The sequence below is a fragment of the Scyliorhinus torazame genome, chromosome 12, assembly GCF_047496885.1.
Source record: "Scyliorhinus torazame isolate Kashiwa2021f chromosome 12, sScyTor2.1, whole genome shotgun sequence".
Taxonomy (NCBI): domain Eukaryota; kingdom Metazoa; phylum Chordata; class Chondrichthyes; order Carcharhiniformes; family Scyliorhinidae; genus Scyliorhinus; species Scyliorhinus torazame.
In genome coordinates, this window is record NC_092718.1 from 185,284,944 (window position 1) to 185,308,284 (window position 23,341).

Here is a 23,341-nt window from a genome sequence, read left to right on the forward strand (position 1 = left end):
AGGAAATTGGAATTAATTGGATAGCTCTCCCAAAGAGCTGGTCCAGGCATGATGGAACAAATAGCTTCCTTTCCTGCTGCGTAATTCTATGATTCTGAATCAATGTTTTTTTCTTCATCAATGCTCACTTCATAAGTTAATGGCTGAACAACTTTTGTAAATTATTAAAAAAACACAAGACGCAAAGACTGTGGAACAAGGGCAACCTCAGCAATTGCAACAACTATCAAGGCATCTTCCTACCAAGCATCATGGCTGAATGCATCTATCCGGAATCCCAGTGTAGTTTTGGAACTAGAAATTCATCCCAGTCCAGCAGCTACAAGAAAAATACCATGAACTATGGGGCCACTAAATATTGAGCGCGATTCAACTGGACAATTTCTCCATGTCCGATTTCAGGCACGTTTGGCGGGGTGTTTCTCAGCGGCTGCGGCATCGAGAAACATTTTGCTATTCAATGACACATTGCTGTTTTATTTGGCCACAGGGAGATTCTCTCCACCAAGGCCACATTTAAAGTGATTTCCTGCTAGCGAGTTTGAAAAATTCCTCGTAGGTCGGGGTGCTATTTTGGAAGGCTGTCCCAAACTTCCCCCCCCCCCCAGAAGGCTAACCCAATCGCTCCCCCACTGCCCCTTGCTAAGGCCCCCTGGGCCCGAATCATGGCAGTGTCAACTTGGTACCCAGGCACCGCTAGCCCAGCACCCTGTCAACACCACTCAGGCACCTTGGCACTACCAGGGTGCCAGAGAGAGCCATGGTGCCACCCTGCCCCCGACCACCCGGGGGGTCTCCAATGGCCTGGGAGATCCCTCCCCCCCCCCCCCCAATGGGGTCGTTGCGCCTGGTCTACAGGTCTTCACTAAGCAGCTTTGGTAGGCAGCAAATTTTTCCCAATTTAATAGATCACCTCTGCTCACATAATCGAAGGCTTAAGTGAAGTCAATGGCCGCGATTCACGACGAGGCTTCTCACGCGATTCACAACTCTCAATGGGCGTGGCCCAGATCTATATATTCAAATTAGCTGTGTGGTTCGCTTAAATAAACATTTACCAAAATCACCCGGGTCTCCCTGGCTATGGGTGCAAAAGGTACCCTGGTGAGGTCTCGCATGCGCAGCCGTCAAGGGCAACATTTAACAGAATTGACCATCAAGGCACAAACCATCACCTCTAGGGATTGAAGGTTGCCAGAATCAGAGTAAAACAAAAGTCTCAGCATGCGCAGATTCCAAGTAACGTATTGGCAGAACCCAAATAAGCGGAGGGGAAAGTAAAACGTATTTAAAATTGCAATTTCTTGAATACGTTAGAAAACTCACATCAGCAACAAAGCATGCACAGAAAATCTGTTAGGGCAGTTAGACTGAGTGTATGTAGAATCATAGAATGGTTCCAGCATAGGAGGCTATTTGGCCTACTGCATCAGTACTAGTGCCTTGCAAGAACAACATTTCACCTTGTTCCACTCCCCTGCCTTTTACTAATAGTCCTACAAATTTTCTCCAGATCATTATCCAAATTTCTTTGGGAAACCTCCACCTGAATCTGCTTCCATCGTGCTCCCAGGTAGTGCATAGTAGGTCCTAATCACTTGCTGCAGAAAAATGTTTTCTCATGTGCCATTGCTTTTGACTATCATCTTGACTCAGTGTCCTTTGCTTCTCGAACCTACAGCCAACATGAACCATTTCACCCTATCTACTCCTGCAGAGGGCGGCAGAGCGACGACGCTGATTGGCTGTTGTGGGGAGTGATTTGCCTCAGGTGCAGTCACTGCGACTAGAAGGAGCTCTCAGTGAGGATAGACTGTGCGGACAAGTTGAGGCAAGTATCCTGCAGAGGGCGGCAGAGCAGCGACGCTGATTGGCTGTTGCGGGGAGTGAATTGTGGAAAGCTGCTGTCGGGTGAGTTTCTAGAACTAATATATTTCAGGCAGTGGCTAAACCCAGGTGTAGTGTCTCCCACCCATCCTCCTCCTCTAACCAAAAAAAAGACTGTATGGTGAGTTGGTGAGCTAAGCTTTTCTTTCCTTTTCCTCTCTCTACTCTTCCACCACCTCTAACCTCGGGAAAGTGAAAATCAGGTAACCTTTTTTTCTCTCTCTGTAATTGTCAAGTGGATAAATGGAAGGGATGGCAGAGAGAGCAGTGCAATGTTCCTCCTGCAGGATGTTCAAGGTGAGGGACACAGTCAGTGGCCCTGCTGAGTTCACCTGTGGGAAGTGCACCCATCTCCAGCTCCTCAAAGACCGTGTTAGGGAACTGGAGCTGGATGAACTGAGGATCATTCGGGAGGCAGAGTCCGTTATAGATAGAAGCTACAGGGATGTAGTTACTCCTAAGAATGAAGGTAGCTGGGTGACGTATAAAAGGAGGGGGAAGAAGCAGTTGTGCAGGGATCCCCCGAGGTTCTTCCCCTCAAGGGTGACCAGGTCTCTGGCACTGAGTCTGTCCCTGTGGCTCAGAAGGGAAGGGGGGAGAGCAGGAGAGCATTAGTTATTGGAGACTCTATAGTTAGAGGCACAGATAGGCGGTTCTGTGTCAACGATAGAGGCTCACGGTTGGTGTGTTGCCTCCCGGGTGCCAAGGTCCGTGACGTCTCTGATCGTGTTTTCAGGATCCTTAAGGGGGAGGGGAGCAGCCACAAGTCGTGGTACACATCGGTACCAACGACATAGGTAGGAAAAGGGACAGGGATGTAAAACGGGAATTCAGGGAGCTAGGGTGGAAGCTGAGAGCCAGGACAGACCGTGTTGTCATCTCTGGTTTGCTGCCAGTGCCACGTGCTAGCGAGGTGAGGAACAGGGAGAGAGTGCAGTTAAACACGTGGCTACAGGGATGGTGTAAGGGGGAGGGTTTCAGTTACTTGGATAATTGGAGCACATTCTGGGGAAACTGGGACCTGTACAAACAAGATGGGTTACACCTGAACCAGAGGGGCACCAATATCCTGGGAGGGAAATTTGCCACAGCTCTTCGGGGGGGGGGGGGGGGACTAATTTGGGAGGGGGATGGGAAACTGATTTGTAGTCCAGGAGATAGCGCTGCTGGAGTTCAGGAAGTTGAGGGTAGTGCAGTACTGAGGAAGGTACCAAGGTCACAAGAGTGGATCTGCAGACATGAAGGTGGTTTGAAGTGTGTCTACTGTAATGCGAGGAGCATCAGGAATAAGGTTGGTGAGCTTGAAGCATGGATTGGTACCTGGGACTACGATGTTGTGGCCATTACGGAGACGTGGATAGAACAGGGGCAGGAATAGTTGTTGGAGGTTCCAGGGTTAAATGTTTCAGTAAGATTAGTGAAGGTGGTAAAAGAGGTGGAGGAGTAGCCTTGTTAATCAAGGATAGTATAATGGCTTCAGAAAGGCAGTGTGAGGAGGATCTGTCTACTGAGGTAGTGTGGGCTGAAGTTAGAAATCGGAAAGGAGCGGTCACTTTGTTAGGAGTTTTCTATAGGCCCCCAAACAGTAACAGAGATGTGGAGGAAAAGATTGCAATGCAGATTTTGGATGGGTGTGGTAGTCACAGGGTAGTTGTCATGGGTGACTTTAACTTTCCAAATATTGATTGGAACCACTATAATTCGAAAGTTTGGATGGGGCTGTTTTTATCCAGTGTGTCCAGGAGGGTTTCCTCATACAATATGTGGATAGACTGACAAGAGGCGGGGCCACATTGGATTTGGTACTGGGTAATGAACCGGGCCAAGTGTCAGATCTGGTTGTGGGAGAGCACTTTGGAGATAGTGACCACAATTCGGTGACTTTCACTATAGCAATGGAGAGGGATAGAAACATACAGCAGGGCAAGGTTTATAACTGGGGGAAGGGTAATTCAAAGGCCTTTGGCTTTGATCTTTCTGTCCTCACTGTCTACAGCAGTAGTGCCAGAAGACTGGAGAGAGGTGAATGTTGTCCCCTTGTTCAAGAAAGGGAATAGGTATAACCCTGGGAATTATAGGCAGGTTAGTCTCACTTCGATCATAGGTAAATTATTGGAAAGGGTCCTGAGGGATAGGATTTATGATCATTTGGAAAGATACAGCTTAATACAGGATAGTCAGCACGGATTTGTGAGGGGTAAGTCTTGCCTCACAAGTTTGATTGTAGCTTTTGAGGAGGTAACTAAGTACATAGATGAGGGTAGAGCAGTTAATGTCGTATATATGGATTTTAGTAAGGTGCCCCATGGTCGGCTCATGCAGAAAGTAAGGAGGCATGGCATAAAGGGAAATTTGGCCGATTGGATCAGTAACTGGCTATCACATAGAAGACAGAAGGTGGTGGTAGATGGTAAATTTTCATCCTGGAGCCCAGTCACCAGCGGTGTACCACAGGGATCAGTGCTGGGTCCTCTGCTATTTGTGATTTTTATCAATGACTTGGATGATGGAGTTGAAGGTTGGGTTAGGAAATTTGCTGATGACACCAAGATTGGTGGAGTAGTGGATAATGTGGAGGGCTGTTGTAGGCTGCAAAGAGACATTGATAGGATGCAGAGCTGGGCTGAAAAGTGGCAGATGGAGTTTAACCCTGATAAGTGAGGTGATTCATTTTGGTAGGACAAATTTGCATGCAGATTACAGGGTTAACGGCAGGGTTCTGAAGAATGTGGAGAAGCAGAGAGATCTCGGAGTTTATGTCCATAGATCTCTGAAAGTTGCCACCCAAGTGGATAGAGCCGTGAAGAAAGCCTATCGTGTGTTAGCATTTATTAAAAGGGGGATTGAGTTTAAGAGCCGTGAGGTTATGCTGCAACTGTACAAGACCTTGGTTAGACCACATTTGGAGTATTGTGTGCAGTTCTGGTCACCTCATTATAGGAAGGATGTGGAAGCATTGGAAAGGGTGCAAAGGAGATTTACCAGGATTCTGCCTGGATTGGAGGGTAGGTCTTATGAGGAAAGGTTGAGGGAGCTAGGGCTTTTCTCATTGGAGCGAAGGAGGATGAGAGGTGACTTAATTGAGGTGTATAAGATGATGAGAGGGATAGATAGAGCGACTTTTTCCTCGGGTGGATGTAGCTGTTACAAGGGGGCATAACGAAAAGGTTCATGGTGGAAGATATAGGAGGGATGTCAGAGGTAGGTTCTTTACTCAAGAGAGCGGTTGGGGCGTGGAACACACTCCCAGCTATGGTAGTGGAGTCGGACACTTTAGGAACTTTCAAGCAGTTATTGGATAGGCATATGGAGTGCACTAGAATGATTGGGAGTAGGTTGATTTGATCTTAGTTTCAGACTAGTTCGGCACAACATCGTGGCCCGAAGGGCCTGTACTGTGCTGTACAGTTCTATATTCTATGTATTCGGTTCAGGGTAAAGTGACAGGCAAGGTACACTCAACATACAACCAGTTAGAGCAGAAGTAAAATGAAAAGGAAATGAATTATTATGGCAAGAAGAGTAGGTATCATAAAAGAATGGAATACCAAAGCCTATGGCTCAATTTCATGTCATGGGCTTTATTTAAAAAGTGTTACCTTTAAAACTGGAGTGTGTCTGCAGTCGGTCAACCATGTTTTGATAGAAGTCTTGAACACACTCAGACTGCTCCTCAATGCCCAATTCCTAAGAATTAAGTTGGAATATAAAAACATTAGTTAAGATTCACGTGTAATGAATACTTATTCCGAATATTATCTTTGCAAACATATAAACACAGATTTATAGTTACAAATGGAACAACTTGCGTTTCTATCATGCCTTAAATGCAAAAATACATCCCAAAATACTTCACTGTGGCAATAGACAAAGTGTAGAGAGAAAATTTGGGAAAATGAGGAAAAGCATCTTGAGAGAGAGGTTCTGATGAGCATTTTATAGGAGTGTTACCAAAATTATGGGGTAACAAGGGAGTGTGCCAGAATGTGGAGGGTCAAAATGGTTCGGTGACAAGACATGGATGAAAGCTTCTGTTTGAATCCATCTGGTTTAAATTATCATGTGAGAGTACCTTTAAGAAATGGGTGTTTAAGAAATGTACCTTTAAGAAATGGGTATTATCAGTGATGTCAGAGTGTGGGTAGAGCTGGGCTGTCTGTCAGCTTTTAGTTTCGTTTTTGAGCAGGCTGCAGGGTGTTTTATAGTTTCGTTTTCAGTGTTGGAGCTGAAGCCAGACCAAGCAGGTGTACTGCTGTTCTCTCTGCGATCAAAAGACCATCTCTTGATCATTTTGTGAATTCATAATTATAAATGTTTTCAATAATGACTTTAACCTGATGTGCTTCTGTTAAAGGTTTTGTTTTTAAGTCGTATGGATGTTAAAAGGAAAGCTTAAAGGATTACTTAGTGTTGTAGTCTTTGGGGGTTGTATTTGAATTAATGGTTGCCAAGATGTTCACTATGTTTTAAAAAGGTTAACTTGAGTTCATAGAATAAACATTGTTTTGTTTAAAAAAATATTTTTCCATTTCTGCTGTACCACACCTGTAGTGTGGGCCGTATGCTCCCCATACCACAATCTATTAAAAGTTGTGGGTTAGGTGAACTCCATGATACACTTTGGGGTTCTCTAAACCCTGGCCCATAACAAAATCTAGAATTGAAATGGGAAATGAGACTCCAGCGGCAACTGGAGTGAATTCCGGGCAGCGGCACTCATTTCCACAGGTCCCGAAATACGTGCTGTTAGGTGTTTTGGACATTATGAATTCTCCCTGTATGTACCCGAACAGGCGCCGTAGTGTGGTGACTGGGGGATTTTCACAGTAATGTCATTGCAGTGTTAATGTAAGCCTACTTGTGACACCGATAAAGATTATTTACAGCATTGTATCACTGGCAATAAGGTCAATGGCATAATTCCACCACTGAGATTCGGAAACATCTCGGGATTCAACAAACTTTGTAGACTTGTAGTAAGTACTAATGTGCCCCTTTCTTTGGATTGCTACCTTTCTGTGGTGGAGAGGCTTGAATGTTCCGTTGATGGCAAAAGCAATGCCGTTGGGAGTCTTAAACTCCTGGTAGGGTCACCCATGATGGCAGGGAACCAGACAAAGCACAATTTTTTTAAATCCTCAACGGTGTATCGGGTGGATGAAACTAGTGGGGAATCAATGACTGCAATGGCAGATGAAGGCTGCAGCTGTATGAAAAGCTGTAGGGAGATCCCCAGTCGTCGAGGTTCCCTTGCCACTGGAACTGGGCATACCCTCAGTCAAGGACAATGTGATTGCTGATGTGCAACAGCATAGCCACATTAATAGATGTGCTGCACCAGGCGTTTCCCTAGAGAAAACAAACACACACCCTCACAGACGAGCTCTGCGCTAATCGGTGAGAAGTGAAAAGGATAAGACTGTGAGATCTGTAGACCCTAACTTCCCGGCACATGAACAGTGGACTTTGATTCAGTCGCCTCGCTCTTGGAATAGGAACAGGAGAGCATTTCAGTAGCTTTCCTCAGGATCCACTCTTCTCACCCCACATGAGGAAATGGTTCGTAAAGGTGCCCTAAAAAGTTTGTTCCATCCCCAACCTGGCTGGAAAATGGCATCTACCTGCAGTCAGAAAATCAAAGTTGAACCTGAAGTATAATAATAATAATCTTTATTAGTGTCACAAGTAGGCTTACATTATCACTGCAATGAAGTTACTGTGAAAATCCTCTAGTCGCCATACTCCGACGCCTGTTCGGACACACTGAGGGAAAATTAGAATGTCCAATTCACCTAACAAGCACCTCTTTCGGAATTGTGGGAAGGAACTGGAGCACCCGGAGGAAACCCACAGACACGGGAGAACGTGCAGACTCCGTATAGACATTGACCAAGCCGGGAATAGAACCTTGATCCCTGGCGCTGTGAAGCATCAATGCAACAACTGTGTATGAACCCTCATGGATAATTAGCAAATCAATCAACCGGTTCGAAGAACTGCCTTTGTTGACCATGAACTCCGATACTTCAATACGGACGTCAGTGCCTTGCAAGAGACCTGAAGAGCAGGCGAAGGGCAACTGAGGGAAGATGACAGTGATTACACCTTCTTCTGGAGAAGAAAACTCAAGGATCAGCCCAGGATACATGGAATTAGATTCGCCATCAAGAACAAACTCACCAAACGACTCTTTTGAGTTGCCTGTCGGCATCAACAAGTGTCCTCCTTCTACAACTTGCCAAGAAGCAACAGGCAAGGGTCGTGAGTGCCTATATCCCAACCCTTGATGCCGTCAAAAGAAGGCTTCTACTCTACCCTGGACATCATCCTCTTTGGGACTTCAATGCCAAGGTTGGAAAGGACTCAACTCTGGAAAGGAACCGTCATAAAGGAAGGAGTTGGGAATGGCAACCAACTGGTTTCTTCTGCTCACCAAATGTGCGTTCTGCAAAACGACAAGTTGAAGACTTCCTGGAGATATCCGCAACCAAAGCTCTGGCCATGATCGACTTAGTCATCGTCCGATCCAGAGACCAAAAGGATGCCCTCATCAGCAAAGCGATGACCTGTGCAGATGACTGCTGTACAGACCCCTGGCTCATCCGCTCCTCTATGTCCATCCAACTCCATCAGAAGCAGTGGAAAATGAAGAAATTATTATAAATAGCCCAAAAAAAGGATCAACGTTGAGTGGCTTCAAGAGCCAAGCATGCTAGTGAACATCCAACAGAGCCTTCTCCAAAATGCCCATTCTAATGGAGTGGAGAAAAACTGGAAAGAGCTGGACAATGATCATCTTAAGCTGTGAAGAAACCATCAGCTACAAGACCAGGAAACACCAATAATGGTTTGACGAATAGAAGCACACCATCCAAGGTCTCATTCACGCCTGGCAAAATGACGTAACCAGCAAGGCAAAGGGGAAAGCTCATCAATGAGCCAAGATGGAGGTACAAAGAAGAACTAGGGAAATCAAGAACCAATGGTGGACTGAGAAAGCCAAGGAGCTGCAACTGCTCACTGACGAGCAAGACACCCGGTGCCTCTTCAGTGCCACGTAGGCAATATATGGACCCAACACCTTAAGCCTCAAACCAATGCGGACCAAAAGACAGAACCCTCTTGAGAGACAGAGAAAACATTGGCCTTCAATTGAGCAAACACTTCAAAGAATTCCTAAACCTTGATACAATCAGGAAAATTTGTTTTGTAAAAGCTTAAAGACAAATCTTATGGGTGATTTTATAGTTCGAAATCTGAGCATTTTAGTTAGCCCAAGATTAGATAATGTACAATTCTGAGGTCTGTAGATATTAATATTCATTTTTTTATTTCCATATACAAAGCACACAGCTGAAACAAACGTTTTGCAAATTTTACCTTTTTATGTTGCATAGACTCAATGAATCCTTTGCTTTGTTTCAGTATATCTTGACCAGGCTTGCGAAAGCTCTTCAGAAAATCAATAAAATCCTTAGATGCACGTTCTGTTTCTAGGCTGGCCTGCCTATTTATGGATGGACTCGAGGATTTGACTTCTTGACTGTCTGGTATTTGTGATAAAATTGTATAAATGAGAAACCTAGTGTTCAAATATAATTGGTTTGTCTCACATTTAGTTTGTCTGAAGGCACAATTGGGGTGTCCGTTAAAAATGGTGCCCTGATCTCCAAGGAGCAGGACTCGTCAGAGATTAGGTCCTGTCCCTTCTCGGGTGCAGCAAAAACCCCGATGTGCCATCGAATGGCACAAAAACCTCAATCCTGGTTTTAAAAAATTTAAGTGTCATACTGCATTTTCAGTATCGAATATACTACAATATCTGCAATCACTTCAGGGATCTTGAGCTGAGGAACAGATTTATACAATGGATAGATGTTATTTTAACTTTACAACTTTTGTTTCTAGGTGGTCTTCCTAATTGCTGGGAAAGGTATGTGTGCAACAAGAGCAAACAATGGCTATCAGAAGGGATGGAATAGCCCTGACCTTCAGAGCGTCAAAAGCAATCTCAATCTCCAACAATTATTGCTAGGGCACTAAATGTCATACCACCTACTTTCTTGGTCCTGTGCTAGCACAAAATAAAAGTCACAGCAAACACCTCGCAAAGTACTCTACATGCAGTACATAATTTAAAGTAGGAGTCAATGTAATTTCCAGTACTGAATATTTAGATTTTCTTTGAAAAGTGCAGTATTTGTCAAAATATCAACAGGCTAAAACCATCAGCGGACTAGCATGTTAATAGGTTATTCCATTAAATATTTTAACTGACTCAACTAGTTTAATAAACTGATTAACCCCAACATAAAATAGCAGACACAGGAAGCAGTGTTCATCAACATAATCAACTGCAAATTCGACCCTTATTTTGCAGCTGAATATAATGCAATGCCGATAAAACTATTTGAAATAATTAATAGGCTATACAATTCTTAAAGCATATATTTATACATTATTTATGTTCATAAAACATTCCACATTGAATAGTTAACATGTTTAATTCAACAATTTAAAGTTGAGCTTTTAGCACAAAATTGTATCAAGCATGAAATAGGAGAAATAAATCTCCACTAAATAACCACTAAACTAAAGAGCAATTACTACAATAATGGAAATTACTAAAAGCTAGTGACAAGAAGCTCAAAACTGTTAATAATTTTACATTCAAGTTAAATCAAAATAGCCACTGAATTAGCTCCCAGGAAGAAAACCAAATTACAACTTTTTTTTTTTTTTTTTTAAAAGCACAGATTTCAAATTATACCAGAGTGTGAAAGTCTTATTTCAGGTATAAGTGTAAAAGGGAGAGAATATTTTCTATTGACGATTGTAAGAATTGTGGGAAAGATGAGAACCCTTTTAAAACCACATTTCATTCATGTGGTTTATCAAAGTATTCAGAAAAACCCAAGCTTGCAGGGGGTGTGGGTGGTATTAGTGAATGTATATGCCCAGAATTGGGACGATGCCGGATTTATGCGGCGCATGTTGGGCCGGGTATAGTTGTTATGCCGATGATCTGTTACTGTATGTGGCGGACCCAGTGAGGGGGATGCCGGAGGTGATGCGGATCCTCAGGGAGTTTGGGGACTTTTCCGGGTAGAAGCTCAACGTGGGGAAGAGTGAGCTCTTCGTGGTACACCCAGGGGACCAAGGAGGGGGGATAGACAAGCTTCCACTGAAGAGGGCGGAAAGAAGTTTTCGGTACCTGAGGATCCAGGTGGCCAAGAGCTGAGGGGCCCTACACAAGCTCAACTTGACGAGGCTGGTGAAGCAGATGGCGGAGGAGTTTAAAAGGTGGGATATGCTGCCACTCTCCCTGGCGGGTAGGGTACAGTCGGTGAAGATGACAGTGCTCCCGAGGTTCTTTTTTATATTCCAGTGCCTCCCCATTCTGATCCCCAAGGCCTTTTTTAAGCGGGTCAGTAGGAGCATCGTGGGATTTGTGTGGGCGAAAAAGACCCCGAGGGTGAGATGGGTGTTTCTGGAGCGGAGTAGGGACAGAGGAGGGTTAGCGTTACCTAATGTGTGTGGGTATTACTGGGCTGCCAATGTGGCGACGATACGCAAGTGGGTAATGGAGGGGGAGGGGGCGGCGTGGAAGAGGCTGGAGATGGCGTCTTGTGTGGGCACGAGTCTGGGAGCGCTGGTGACAGCACCGCTGCCGCTCCCGTCGTCTAGGTACACCACGAGTCCGGTGGTGGCGGCGACTTTGAAAATTTTGGGGCAATGGAGACGCCACAGAGGTGAGGTAGAGGCTTTGGTTTGCTCCCCGATCCGGGAGAACCATCGGTTTTACCCGGGGGGGGGGAATGAATGGAGGGTTCCTGAGCTGGTACAGGGCAGGAATTAGAAGGATGGGGGACCTGTTTTTAGATGGGACGTTTGCGAGCCTTGGGGTGCTGGAGGAAAAATTTGGGCTTCCCCCCAGAAATGCCTTCAGGTACATGCAGGTAAGGGCGTTGTGAGGGAGTTCCCGCTGCTTCCAGCACTCAGGATCCAGGATAGGGTGCTCTCGGGGGTGTGGGTTGGAGAGGGCAGGGTCTCGGCGATCTACAAGGAAATGCAGGCGGAGGAGACCTCGGTGGAGGCGCTCAAAGGTAAATGGGAGGAAAAGCTTGGGGAGGAGATAGACGAGGGTGCGTGGGCGGACGCCCTGGGTAGGGTTAATTCTTCCTCCTCTTGCGCCAGGCTTAGCCTGATACAATTTAAGGTTCTTCACAGAGCGCATATGACAGGGGCGAGACTGAGCAGGTTCTTTGGGGTGGAAGACAGGTGTGGGAGGTGCTCGGGGAGCCCAGAAAATTACACCCACATGTTCTGGGTGTGCCCGGCGCTGGATGGGTTCTGGAGCGGTATTGCGAGGATGGTGTCTAAGGTGGTGAACACCCGGGTTAAGCAGAGCTGGGGGTTAGCACTATTTGGGGTATCGGACGAGCTGGGAGTGCAGGAGGCGAAAGAGGCTGGTATTCTGGCCTTTGCGTCCCTGGTAGCCCGGCGGAGGATTCTGTTACAGTGGAAAGATGCGAGGCCCCCAAGCGTGGAAGCCTGGATCAGCGACATGGCAGGGTTCATTAAATTGGAGGATAAAATTTGCCTTGAGAGGGTCAGTGCAAGGGTTCTTCAGGCGGTGGCAACTGATCCTAGACATTCTAGCGGAGCGTTAGGTGGTCAGCAGCAGCAGCAACCCAGAGGGGGGTGTACTTTGTGTTTTCTACTGCGTTTATTATTGCTTAATGGGGGGTTTGTATATTGGGGAATGTTTATTTATGTGTTCTTTGTTTTTCTTTTTTCTGTAAGGGGGTGGTTTGTTGAAAATATGAAAAAATTTGAATAAAAATATTTCTTAAAAAAAAAAGAAAAACCCAAGCTACAGCAATTAGGGTTGCGATTCTCCTGTTTGCAAACTAAGTGCTCCCCCAAGCGATGAATCGGGAGTGATTCCTGCTGGAGCCAAGAGTGAAGCTGACATGCCATTGAATGAAAATGAAATGAAATGAAAAGAAAATCGCTTATTGTCACAAGTAGGCTTCAAATGAAGTTACTGTGAAAAGCCCCTAGTCGCCACATTTCCGGCGCCTGTTCGGGGAGGCTGTTACGGGAATTGAACCGTGCTGCTGGCCTGCTTTCAAAGCCAGCGATTTAGCCCTGTGCTAAAGAAATTGTTTAACCAGGATTGGGGTTTTCGTGCCACTCAATGGCACATTTGAGTATTGCTGGACCGGAGATGGGCAGGGCCTAATCTCGGACAGGTCCTGCTCCTCAGAGATCAGAGCGCCATTTTTAAAGGACACCCCGATTTCAGAATACTGCTGCAGCCCCACTTACATCGCTGGCAAGGTCCTCCTTCCCCCAACGGTACTGACCTGTCACCTTGCAGTCCAGGCAGGGGGTAACTACCTCCCCTACACATGCCTCCAGGGCATCGAGGGGGATCCTTCATGGGAGATGGGGATCTGAGGAGCCTGGGCTTGAGGGGCTCAAGTCAGGGGTCTTTCCTGGAATGGGAATAGTTTGACTAATCTTCCCATCTGAAGCCTTAAAGCCCTTTAAACGGTCTGCCATTTTGCCAGGATGAACAATCTCAGAGAAGAGAGTGAAAGTTTTCCCATCTGTAGCCTTGAACCCTTAAACTATCTCGCAAGCATGTCATGTTATCTGTGAGATGACGATAAAGGTATTCCCTTTAATATGATGGAAACCATTGAAAGGTCAGGCAGTTTCAATCATTGTTTATTTATATAGCTCTTCTGGGGCTCATTAACTTGGAAGTAGACCTCTCAGTCAGAGCGCCTGGTCTTTCTAGGAAGCTCTTCAGAACAAAGAGACAGGCCGTTTTTAAAAAAAACTGCAGTTAGAAAAACAGCTGCGCCAATGAGGAAGTACTTCAGATTTAAAGGACCCTTGTAGAGCTATGTAAATAAACAATGGTAATCTTTCCTTTGAAACTGCCGGGACATGTCAATCAAGAAGCTTTTAATGGGCAATTGTCCATGCAATTCAATGTAAACAATGCAGTTCGAAGTATTTCGGTTTCTAAGCATACAGTGAAGACTCAATAAGTTAAAGGGCAATGAAATTGACCGTGGAAAACAACTTCAAAGATTTCCACCACATTAAAGGTTTAAGGCTGCAGAAGGGAAGTCTTTCACTCTCCTCAGAGATCTTCCATTTTGACATGCTGTTGACAGTTTAAAGGATTTAAGGCTGCAGACAGGAAGGCCAGCCAAATGGTTCCCATCCTGGGAAAGACCCTCAACCAGAGACTTTCCAGCCCAGTCCAAGAACCCCAACACTCTCTCTTCCCCTCCAACCCCATGAAGGACCTCCCTCGCGCCTTGGAGACAAATGTAGGGAGAGTACCCAAGGGTACCCACCCTCTTGCCTCCTCGGAGTGCAAACCGTCACGTCCCTATTTCTCAGGACTTTCACTAATTCACGCCAGCGGGATTCTCAGTTGGTGGGGCTGCAGCAACCCAGCAGGCAGGCAAATTGGAAGTCTTGCCTGATAATGATATGAAAATTAGATTTGATCAGGTATTTGCATGCTCCCGCTGGGTACGGGCGGGAACCTTCTTGGGAAAGGCTGGGAGACTCGCCAGCGTGAAACCTGTTTTTGCCTACCACTTGATTCAGCAGGCCAGCGCAATTCCTGCTGTTGGCTAGCAGCCCTGGAAAATCCCCCCCCCCCCCCCCCCCCACCCCCCCACCCCCCCACCCCAACACCTAAATTTAGTTCTGCAGCAGTGGTAAAAAAAAATGTAAAATTGCCTTTGTTTAATAGGTATTTTTAAAAAAGGCTTGTGGATCCTGTATAAAATAAATTGAGACACACAACAAGATCAATTTTCTTTCGCTGAAGTTAAATAGTTAAACACTATTAATGTTTTCAAACTCGAAAACAAAAAAGGTGTAAAAAATAACCCACTAAGTTAGGACTCCGGTTCAATCCCAGCCCTGGATCGATGTCCGTGTAGTTTGCACATTCGCCCCATGACGGTGTGGATCTCACTCCCACAACCCAAAAAGATGTGCAGGGTAGGTGAATTGACCACGCTAAATTGCCCCTTAACTGGACAAAAAAATTGTGCACTCCAAATTTATTTTTTTTAACTCTTATTAGTATTACCAAATTAACTAATGCCTTTATGCAATTTATTTATTTATTTATTTAGCGAATGTAAATTCCCTAAGCCAGTTTCTTTCAGTCCTGCTGTGATGAGCACTAATAGGCCTCCGCTGATTCTGTGTATTGGACATTCTTCTATGATTTGGTGCATAGTTTGCTCTCTCCCACAGGTGCTTAAGGGGCTGGCACTGATGTCCATTTGTGGAGGTTGGCCAAGCAGGGGCTGTGATTGAACCTTCCTCTTTCCTTGGAAGGTTGAAACCAGGCAGTTGGGTTGATGCAATTGAATGCTGATCACAACTAGGGTTCATCTGGAGGTGGCAGCCATTTGTCGACTTCTTTGGAGATAATTAACTGTCAGCAGAGGTGGGGGAGGGGGGTTAGATTATTATTTCGAGGAGGTGGGACTTGTGAGGGAGGGAGGCGGTCTTCACATGCATTATGTTTATATTTGTACTGTTTACTGTTATTATAAAATTATAAATGCTTTAATAAAATGTTTTGGTTTTTTTAAAAAGCTAATCACAAACTTGACGTGCCAAAGAATTGGAACCATCAGCAATGCAGTTATATTGTAATGTTTGTACTTTTACAGAGATAAACTCTTCATGAAATATTAATTGTTTTATTTTACAGGAAGGTGATAATTTGATAATGCACTTTTCTTGCCAATACCCTTTTTTTTCCTCACTGAAAATTGCAGGAGACAGTATGAAGACTTTCCACCCTAATTAAAATGCCGTCTTTTCATACATCCACTGTAAGTTGAACTTCACCTGGGAGGCATTACAATTACACAAAGTAATGGAATACTTTAACCTTGTGTCATAGACTGTAGATATATACCTTGAATCAACAAAATTAGTGTATTTTTTTGCTGAATGAAAAACATGCAAGTTCCATAACAATTTTGAGCCGAAATGATAAATTGGTTAGCACCCACCTTGCAATTTACCAGCAAATACTGCAGTGAAATGAGGGGTAAAAGATACCAAATGAACGCAAAGCACAAGAGGTACACATTCCCCATATACATGCATATGTAAAACAAGTGAGAAATAGAAGCAATTGTAGTTATAACTTAAAATGTGTCACATTCACTTTACACCAAGATGAAGGCAGTTTTGCAAATAATGCAGCACTTATCAAAAAATCAGTGTGTGTTATATAGTAGTAGCAGTTTGTCAATATTGCAACCGCCAATCTAAACTGGTGTTTTTAGGCCGCAAAAGTTTCATGAATTTGTCACTTAAATGTACTATCGCCCCAATGCAATTGGGCTTTTCACTCTACTTGCATCACTGGCAGTCTCCCATATTGGATATCCTCTGGCCTCCCTAAGGGAGGATCTATGCTCACTAAGAACTGGATTAATTATGCATAACTTATTTCACACAGTCCTTACAGCCAGTCAGAGACAACCTCTTGTATGTTGGATAGAAAGTTCTAAAATTAAGTATTTAATAATTTGGTCATCAGACTTTCGTGGAAAAGTGACTAGATGCTTTATTTATACTGAAAGTATTGAGCACTGAATATCAGGGTGCTTGTAATGTATTGGTATGCATATAAAAATGTTGCAGGTTATATCATAACAAGCATTGTTTAAAACAGAATTCCCTTCATACACCCCAAATCCTGATTTTGTTGGTAAAGAGTGCAAAATGTGTTTTATTGCTCGGCATCAGATTTTGAAGTGTATGATACTGATGCAATTCCCAAAAGTGAAACTTCCATTCCCAGCACTAGCATGTCAAACAATAGAATTGTTTTTCTAGATCGCGGTTCTATCTTCTTCCCCTTTACTATTATGATGCCATGAGAGTTGAGCTGAATAAAATTAAATAGCTTGGTGTAATTAATAAATGGAACAGCACAACTCATCTTTTTCAAGTACATATTGTTAGGAATACCCCATAGGGCTCAGCTTTCTTGATTGCAAAACATCACCAAAAGCAAACAGAACTCCTTTCTATGATTTCCAGTAGCGTTTGTGTTCATCAAAGTGAGCCTTTAAATTTCACCCGACTGCATCGAGCTTAAATACATGCTATCAAATCAAAATTAATAACAGTAAGAATTCTAACTGTGATTCTTGCACCTGTTTCCACTCAGCATTTGCCCCTTCCCTATTTTCCAAAAAAGTACACTGCTACTTCCTACTATCCTTCAGCCAATGTCTGTCAATTCTTATCCTTATCCTGAATCCTCAACTTGATGGTCTTATCTCCCACATTTAACAGAAAACATTCCAAGTTTAAAGGGAATTTTGATTTCCAAGCTTTACAAAAAGAACTGTCACAGCTCATTCACCTCCACAACACTTGTGAACCATTTATTTTCCATCCCTCACCTACTCTGCATTAAATCACTGTTGGTACTGACATTTCAGTTTAAATAACAGGTGTAGCAGTGGGTAGAGGGAGAAAAGATTAAAACTGGCTTGGTCAAGTGAAAATGTAATTATCCCTAAAGAAGATTCCAGTGTCTCAATGAACTGAAAAAATATTTTGGAGATTTTATTTTAGCTGTGCATTCTGCCCATCAAAATTCATGGCTCGAGTTAATTTTGTATTTATTGATGGGTTGAAATAAGTCTCAGGAATTCTTTTGCTCCAATTATTTTTTCCATTTTTAGGAGCAAACATGTCAAGTTGTGAGAAAATATTTACAGTATAAACATGATTTTTTTTTTGTTTACAGGTTTGATTATACATTTTTCTAAATTCCGAACATACTTTAATGAACTTGATTACACGACATTATAATGCAATAATTTTGGTCATCTTGGTATCATTATTCAGAAAGCACCCTTCTGAATAATCTGTCTATTCTATAAACAATAAAGAGAAATCTAAGGTGGAGGAAGGGAAATATATAGACAATTTATATAAAAATCTATTTTAAAAACAGGGATTAGATTTTTAGTAGCCATAGTTGTTAAAATTTAAAAAGCAGATGGACATGATAATTCTCACCTGAAGTAATTGATATGGGGTAGTTATAAAAGTCAAATATTTTATTCTGACTTCATGCTTCATTTAGTAAAACATCATATGCCCTTGAAACAAGTATATAGGGAACAAAAATTCTAGGAAAAAAAATCAATTTATTCTGATTCAAAACTATACTTCACGTTTTTGATTCACTGCGCTGAAACGAGGTTAGTGAACAGAGATTTGGCACTTTTATTAATGTCTTCAATAAGTGAAGATATGGTGCCAAACTTATCAGTAGGCGGATCTGGCACTATTTAAGGCATAGATTTGAGCTCTAAAAGTCTGCTACCAAGTGTGCGAAAACAGCCACTATATTGTTTAATATTCAAGCAGGTACCAGACTTTAGTTTTGGATGCACAAATGAAATAATTATTAAAACACAGAAGGTATTTTAACTTGTATACTAGAGCAAGAAATAAAAATGAAAGCTTGAAATTAGTTTTCATATACTAGAATTCAAATCAATTACATCTCTCCTCAAAAAATATGGAAAGTTAATTATAAAATAATATTGTGATTTGAATAAAAATGTCAAATTAGTTATTCAACAACTATGGGCAGTAAAAGTAACCCCAGTTACCAAAGCTTGGTAACTCACGATACTAGTCAGCACAGACAGACAGCTTTGTGGCTGTGCTGCATTACCTTCAGTAGGAGATGCCAGCTCCCATGGTGGAGTGAAAATCTCCTTCAAATCCCTAAGAATGTTATCCGCATTGCACTCCCTCCCACCTATTCCATGCTTAAGAACTTTGTCTTGATTCGTTAAATGCCGATGCAATAAAAGGGAAAAAAACGGAAGCAAGAGACAAGTAGGAGAACAGCATGAATGGAAAAAAAGAAGAAAAAGCACAAAAAAGCATGTCATTATTCAGACCATAGTCATACAGTACCAGACACTGAATGAAAATTAGATGCCAAAAGCTGTTAGATGCCTCCATGCTGTGTCAAGTGACGAGAGAGCACTGATATGTATGAAGTAATGGATTTCTTTTCCTCGTTGTGTATGTTATAAGTTATTATTCCATTAAAAACAACTTCTGTAAGATATCTATTGAGCAAAAAAATGTAACATTGCAATTTAAACGTTGAGGTATCAGACTCCTAAATTACAATGGCTGGAAAACTCCTCTAGCTGTTCCTACCCCACCCCTGTTACTTTGCCAAAGGTGCAGCAAAATAAAAACATAGTATGTAAATTAGATTTCTGCTACACTTCCAGCAAAGCAGCACCAGTGGATTGGGAACAGCTCCAAGAAATTTTCCAGCAAACAGGTTTGCATTTTAATTTTCTTTATAACCGTTGAAAATAAATGGTTTTAAGGTCTGTAACGCACTGCCCGAGACTCTGGTGGAGGTAGATTCAATTGAAGCATTCAAACGGGAGTTAGACTGTTATCTGAAAAGGAAGAATGTGCAAGGGAGAGGGTGGGGAAATGGCACACCATGAATTGTTCATTCAGAGAGCTGGTGCAGACATGATGGGCTGAATAGCCTCCTTCTGGGCTGTAACAATTTGCTGATAAGATAATAGGAGATCCGCTGAAAGAAAAGGCAACATGTATTTTCTTTGAGAAATTGGTCCTAATTTTGTACTACTAATATGAATTGCAAACTTTCCAAATCGGAATGAAAATTGAGAACATGGAAAATGTCTCATGATAAGCAGCATGAAGTGAATGTACTGTTATCATACCATCTGATGCAAAGTCATTGGTTCATATGAAAATGAAAAATTCATTTACATATTTCATAAGCAAATATGTTAATGAGAATATTTACAGTACAAGTATAATTATTTTACAGGTTTGATTTATGCATTTTCTAAATTCAGAATATATTTAATGAACTTGATTACACATTAGAATGAATAATTTTAGTCATCTCAGTAACTTTATTCAGAAAGAACACCTCTGAATAAGCTGTCTAGTCTTTAAGCAATAAAGAAAGAGAATATGTACTTACATTTTATATAAAAAATCTTTTAAAAATGAAAAAGAACAGGGATTACATTTTTAGTCGTTAAAATTTAAAGAGTTGGACAAGATAACTCTCATCTGAAGTAATTGATATGGGGTAATTATAAAGTCAAAGACTTTATTCTTTGACGTCATACTTTGCTTAGCAAACATCATATGTCCTTGGAGCAAAGTATATAAAGATAAATAAATTCTTAATAAAAGTTTCAATTCATCCCAATTAAAAATTCAACATGATACTTCATATTCCTGATTCACTCTGCTGAAATAGGCTCGTCGAACAAAGATTTGGCAACTTCATTAATGCCTTCAGCAAATGAAGATGTTGAGTCAATCTGATCAGGAGGCAGATCTGGTACTATAAAGCACATTTGTGCTCTAGAACTCTTCCATTAAGTTTCAGGATTTCAAAACACAAGCAGATCATGGAGGGGAGGCAACCCATTGTGCACTCATGCATCTCTTAGCACTGTGACAAAATCAGCAATGTTACTTTCTGTAGAAGGACATAAATTTGTGGGGGAGTAGCAAGAACAATCACTACATTGTATAATATTCAAAATAATCCAGATAAAACAGATATCAGACATTGGATTTGAATGTAGAAACTATAAACCTAAAACAAAGAAGGCATTACTTTTACACAACGGTGTAATAGATAAAAATGAAACCAAACCTGAAAGCTGACATTATTTTTCACATACTAGATTTTATATCAATCACATCTCTCTTCACAAAAATTGGAAAATTAAATGTAAAATGAAAAAATGTGATTTGAATAAAAATAATAAATCAATTGTTCAGCAACTGTGGGCTGTTAAAGTAACCCCAGTTACCCAAGAATAGGTAACTCACAATAATAACCAGCATCGGGAGGCAGCTTAGTGGCTGCGCTGTATTACCTTCGGATGGAGAAGCTAGCTCCCATGGTGCAGTAAAAATATCCTTCAAATCTCCAAGAATATTATGTGCATTGCACTCCCTCCAACCTACTTCATATTTTTTTTAAAAATATTTTTATTCTCCTTTTTCACATTTTCTCCCACATTCACACCCATCAACAATAAACAATAATCAGCAAGATATGTCAATGCCCATAATAACAATCCCATCCGCCCACCAACCCCCAAACATCAGCCCGCATGTTTACATAAACAAATGACAAAAAGGAATCAGGGATTACCCGTAGTCACCCTTAATCTACACAGCGCCCCCCCCCCCCCTAATGTTCGATGTTATCCAGTTCTTGAAAGTGAATAAATAGTGCCCATGACTTGTAGAAACATTCTCAAGGGTCAAGTATTCCAACAGGTCCCCCCGCCACGCCAGGGCACTGGGTGGAGAGGCTGCTCTCCATCCCAGCAGGATCCGCCTTCGGGCGATCAACGAGGCGAAGGCTATAATATCTGCCTCCGCTCCAGTTTCCAACACTGGCTGGTCCGACACCCCGAATATGGCCTCCTGGGGACCCGGGTCCAGTTTCACACGCACCACCTTGGAAATTACCCTAAACACCTCCTTCCAGTACTCCCCTAGCTTTGGACAGGAGCAAAACATATAAACGTGATTCACGCGCCCCCCCCCCCCCCCCCCCCCCCACCGCCCCCCCCCCCCCCCCCCCCCCGCCAACGCTCACACACATCCTCTACTCCTTCAAAAAATCGGCTCATCCTCGCCCTCGTGAGGTGCGCTCTATATACCACCTTCAGCTGTACCAGCCCCAACCTCGCACATGAGGTGGAGGCATTCACTCTCCGGAGCACCTCACACCAGACCCCCTCCTCTATAACCTCTCCCAGCTCTTCCTCCCACTTTGCTTTGATCCTTTCCAGTGGTGCCTTATCCTCTTCCAGAATAGCTCCGTACACTGCTGACACTGCCCCCTTCTCCAGTCCCCTTGTCGTCAACACCTCCTCTAGCAATGTGGAGGCCGGTTCCTCTGGGAAGCTCTGTATCTCCTTCCTGGCAAAATCCCGAACCTGCATGTACCGAAACACTTCTCCCTGCTCTAGCCCATACTTCGCTTCCAGCTCCCTCAATCCTGCAAACCGACCCAGAAGAAACAAATCTTTTAGCGTCTTAATCCCCTTCTCTTCCCATTTCCGAAAATTTCCATCCCACCTCCCTGGCTCAAATCTGTGGTTCCCCCGAATCGGCATTTCCCTTGACCCTAAACCCAACCCGAAGTGTTGGAGAAACTGCCTTCAGATTTTCAATGAAGCTATTATTACCGGACTCCCTGAATATTTCCCCGGAGCTATCGGGAGCGGCGCTGTTGCAAGTGCCTTCAGCCCCGACCCCCTGCACAAACTCTCCTCCATTCTGACCCACTGAGAATCAACCCCTCTGACCCAGCTCCGCACTTTCTCCACATTCGCCGCCCAGTAGTAGTACAACAGGTTCGGGAGACCCAAACCCCCTGCCTGCCTTCCCCTCTGTAGCAGCACCTTTCTCACTCTGGCCACCTTCCCTCCCCATATGAATGAGGTAATCCTTCTCTCAATCTCCCTGAAAAAAGACTTTGGCAGGAAAATCGGTAGGCATTGAAAAAAAAACAGGATTCGCGGCAACACATTCATTTTAACCGCCTGTACCCGACCCGCCAGTGATAGAGGGCCATCCCACCTTGCCAGATCAGCTTTCACTCTCCCCACCAAACTAGTGGGGAAAGCCTCCCCCACTCCCGGGCAACCTGCACCCCCAGATACCTAAAATGAGTCCCTGCTCTACGGAATGGCAGCCCCCCCACCCCCGGCCGAGATACCACAAAGTACTCACTCTTGTCCAGGTTCAACTTGTACCCCGAGAAAGACCCAAATACCCGCAGTAGCTCCTATCGACGCACTCGGCTCCGACACATAGAGCAGCAAGTCGTCGGCATACAAGGCCACCCTATGCTCTATCCCACCCCCGCACTATTCCTTTCCATGCTCCCGACTTCTCAATGCGATGGCCAACGGCTCAATCGCAAGTGCAAACAGCAGGGGGGGGGGGGGGGACATAGGACATCCCTGTCTCGTCACACGGTGGAGAGAAAAGTATCTCGAGCTGATATTATTTGTGCGGACACTCGTCTTCGGTTCCTTATATAATAGCTTTACCCAGTTCACAAATCTTGGTCCAATCCAAAAACGCTCCAGCACTGCCATCAGGTATCCCCATTCCACCCGATCAAACGCCTTCTCGGCGTCCAATGCCACAACTACCTGTGTTTCCTTTCTTTCCGCCGGTGCCATAACAACGTTCAAAACCCTCCTAATGTTCGAAACCAGCTGCCTCCCTTTCACGAACCCTATCTGATCCTCCCCTATCACCTTCGGAAAGCACTCCTCCAGCCTAC

At 43.6% G+C, this 23,341-nt stretch overlaps 1 protein-coding gene across 2 annotated transcripts in view; it reads right to left on the bottom strand.

The window, feature by feature from the left end:
* The window catches only part of rabgef1 (RAB guanine nucleotide exchange factor (GEF) 1), a 69,537-nt gene that overhangs the window by 15,811 nt on the left and 30,385 nt on the right, over positions 1–23,341 (bottom strand). For both annotated transcript variants that reach the window (XM_072469503.1, XM_072469504.1), the window contains exons 4-5: positions 9,268–9,434; positions 5,487–5,574 (exon numbers count right to left, since the gene is read on the bottom strand). In XM_072469503.1, the coding sequence (XP_072325604.1) occupies positions 5,487–5,574; positions 9,268–9,434 (255 nt within the window). The remainder of the gene's footprint in view (positions 1–5,486; positions 5,575–9,267; positions 9,435–23,341) is intronic.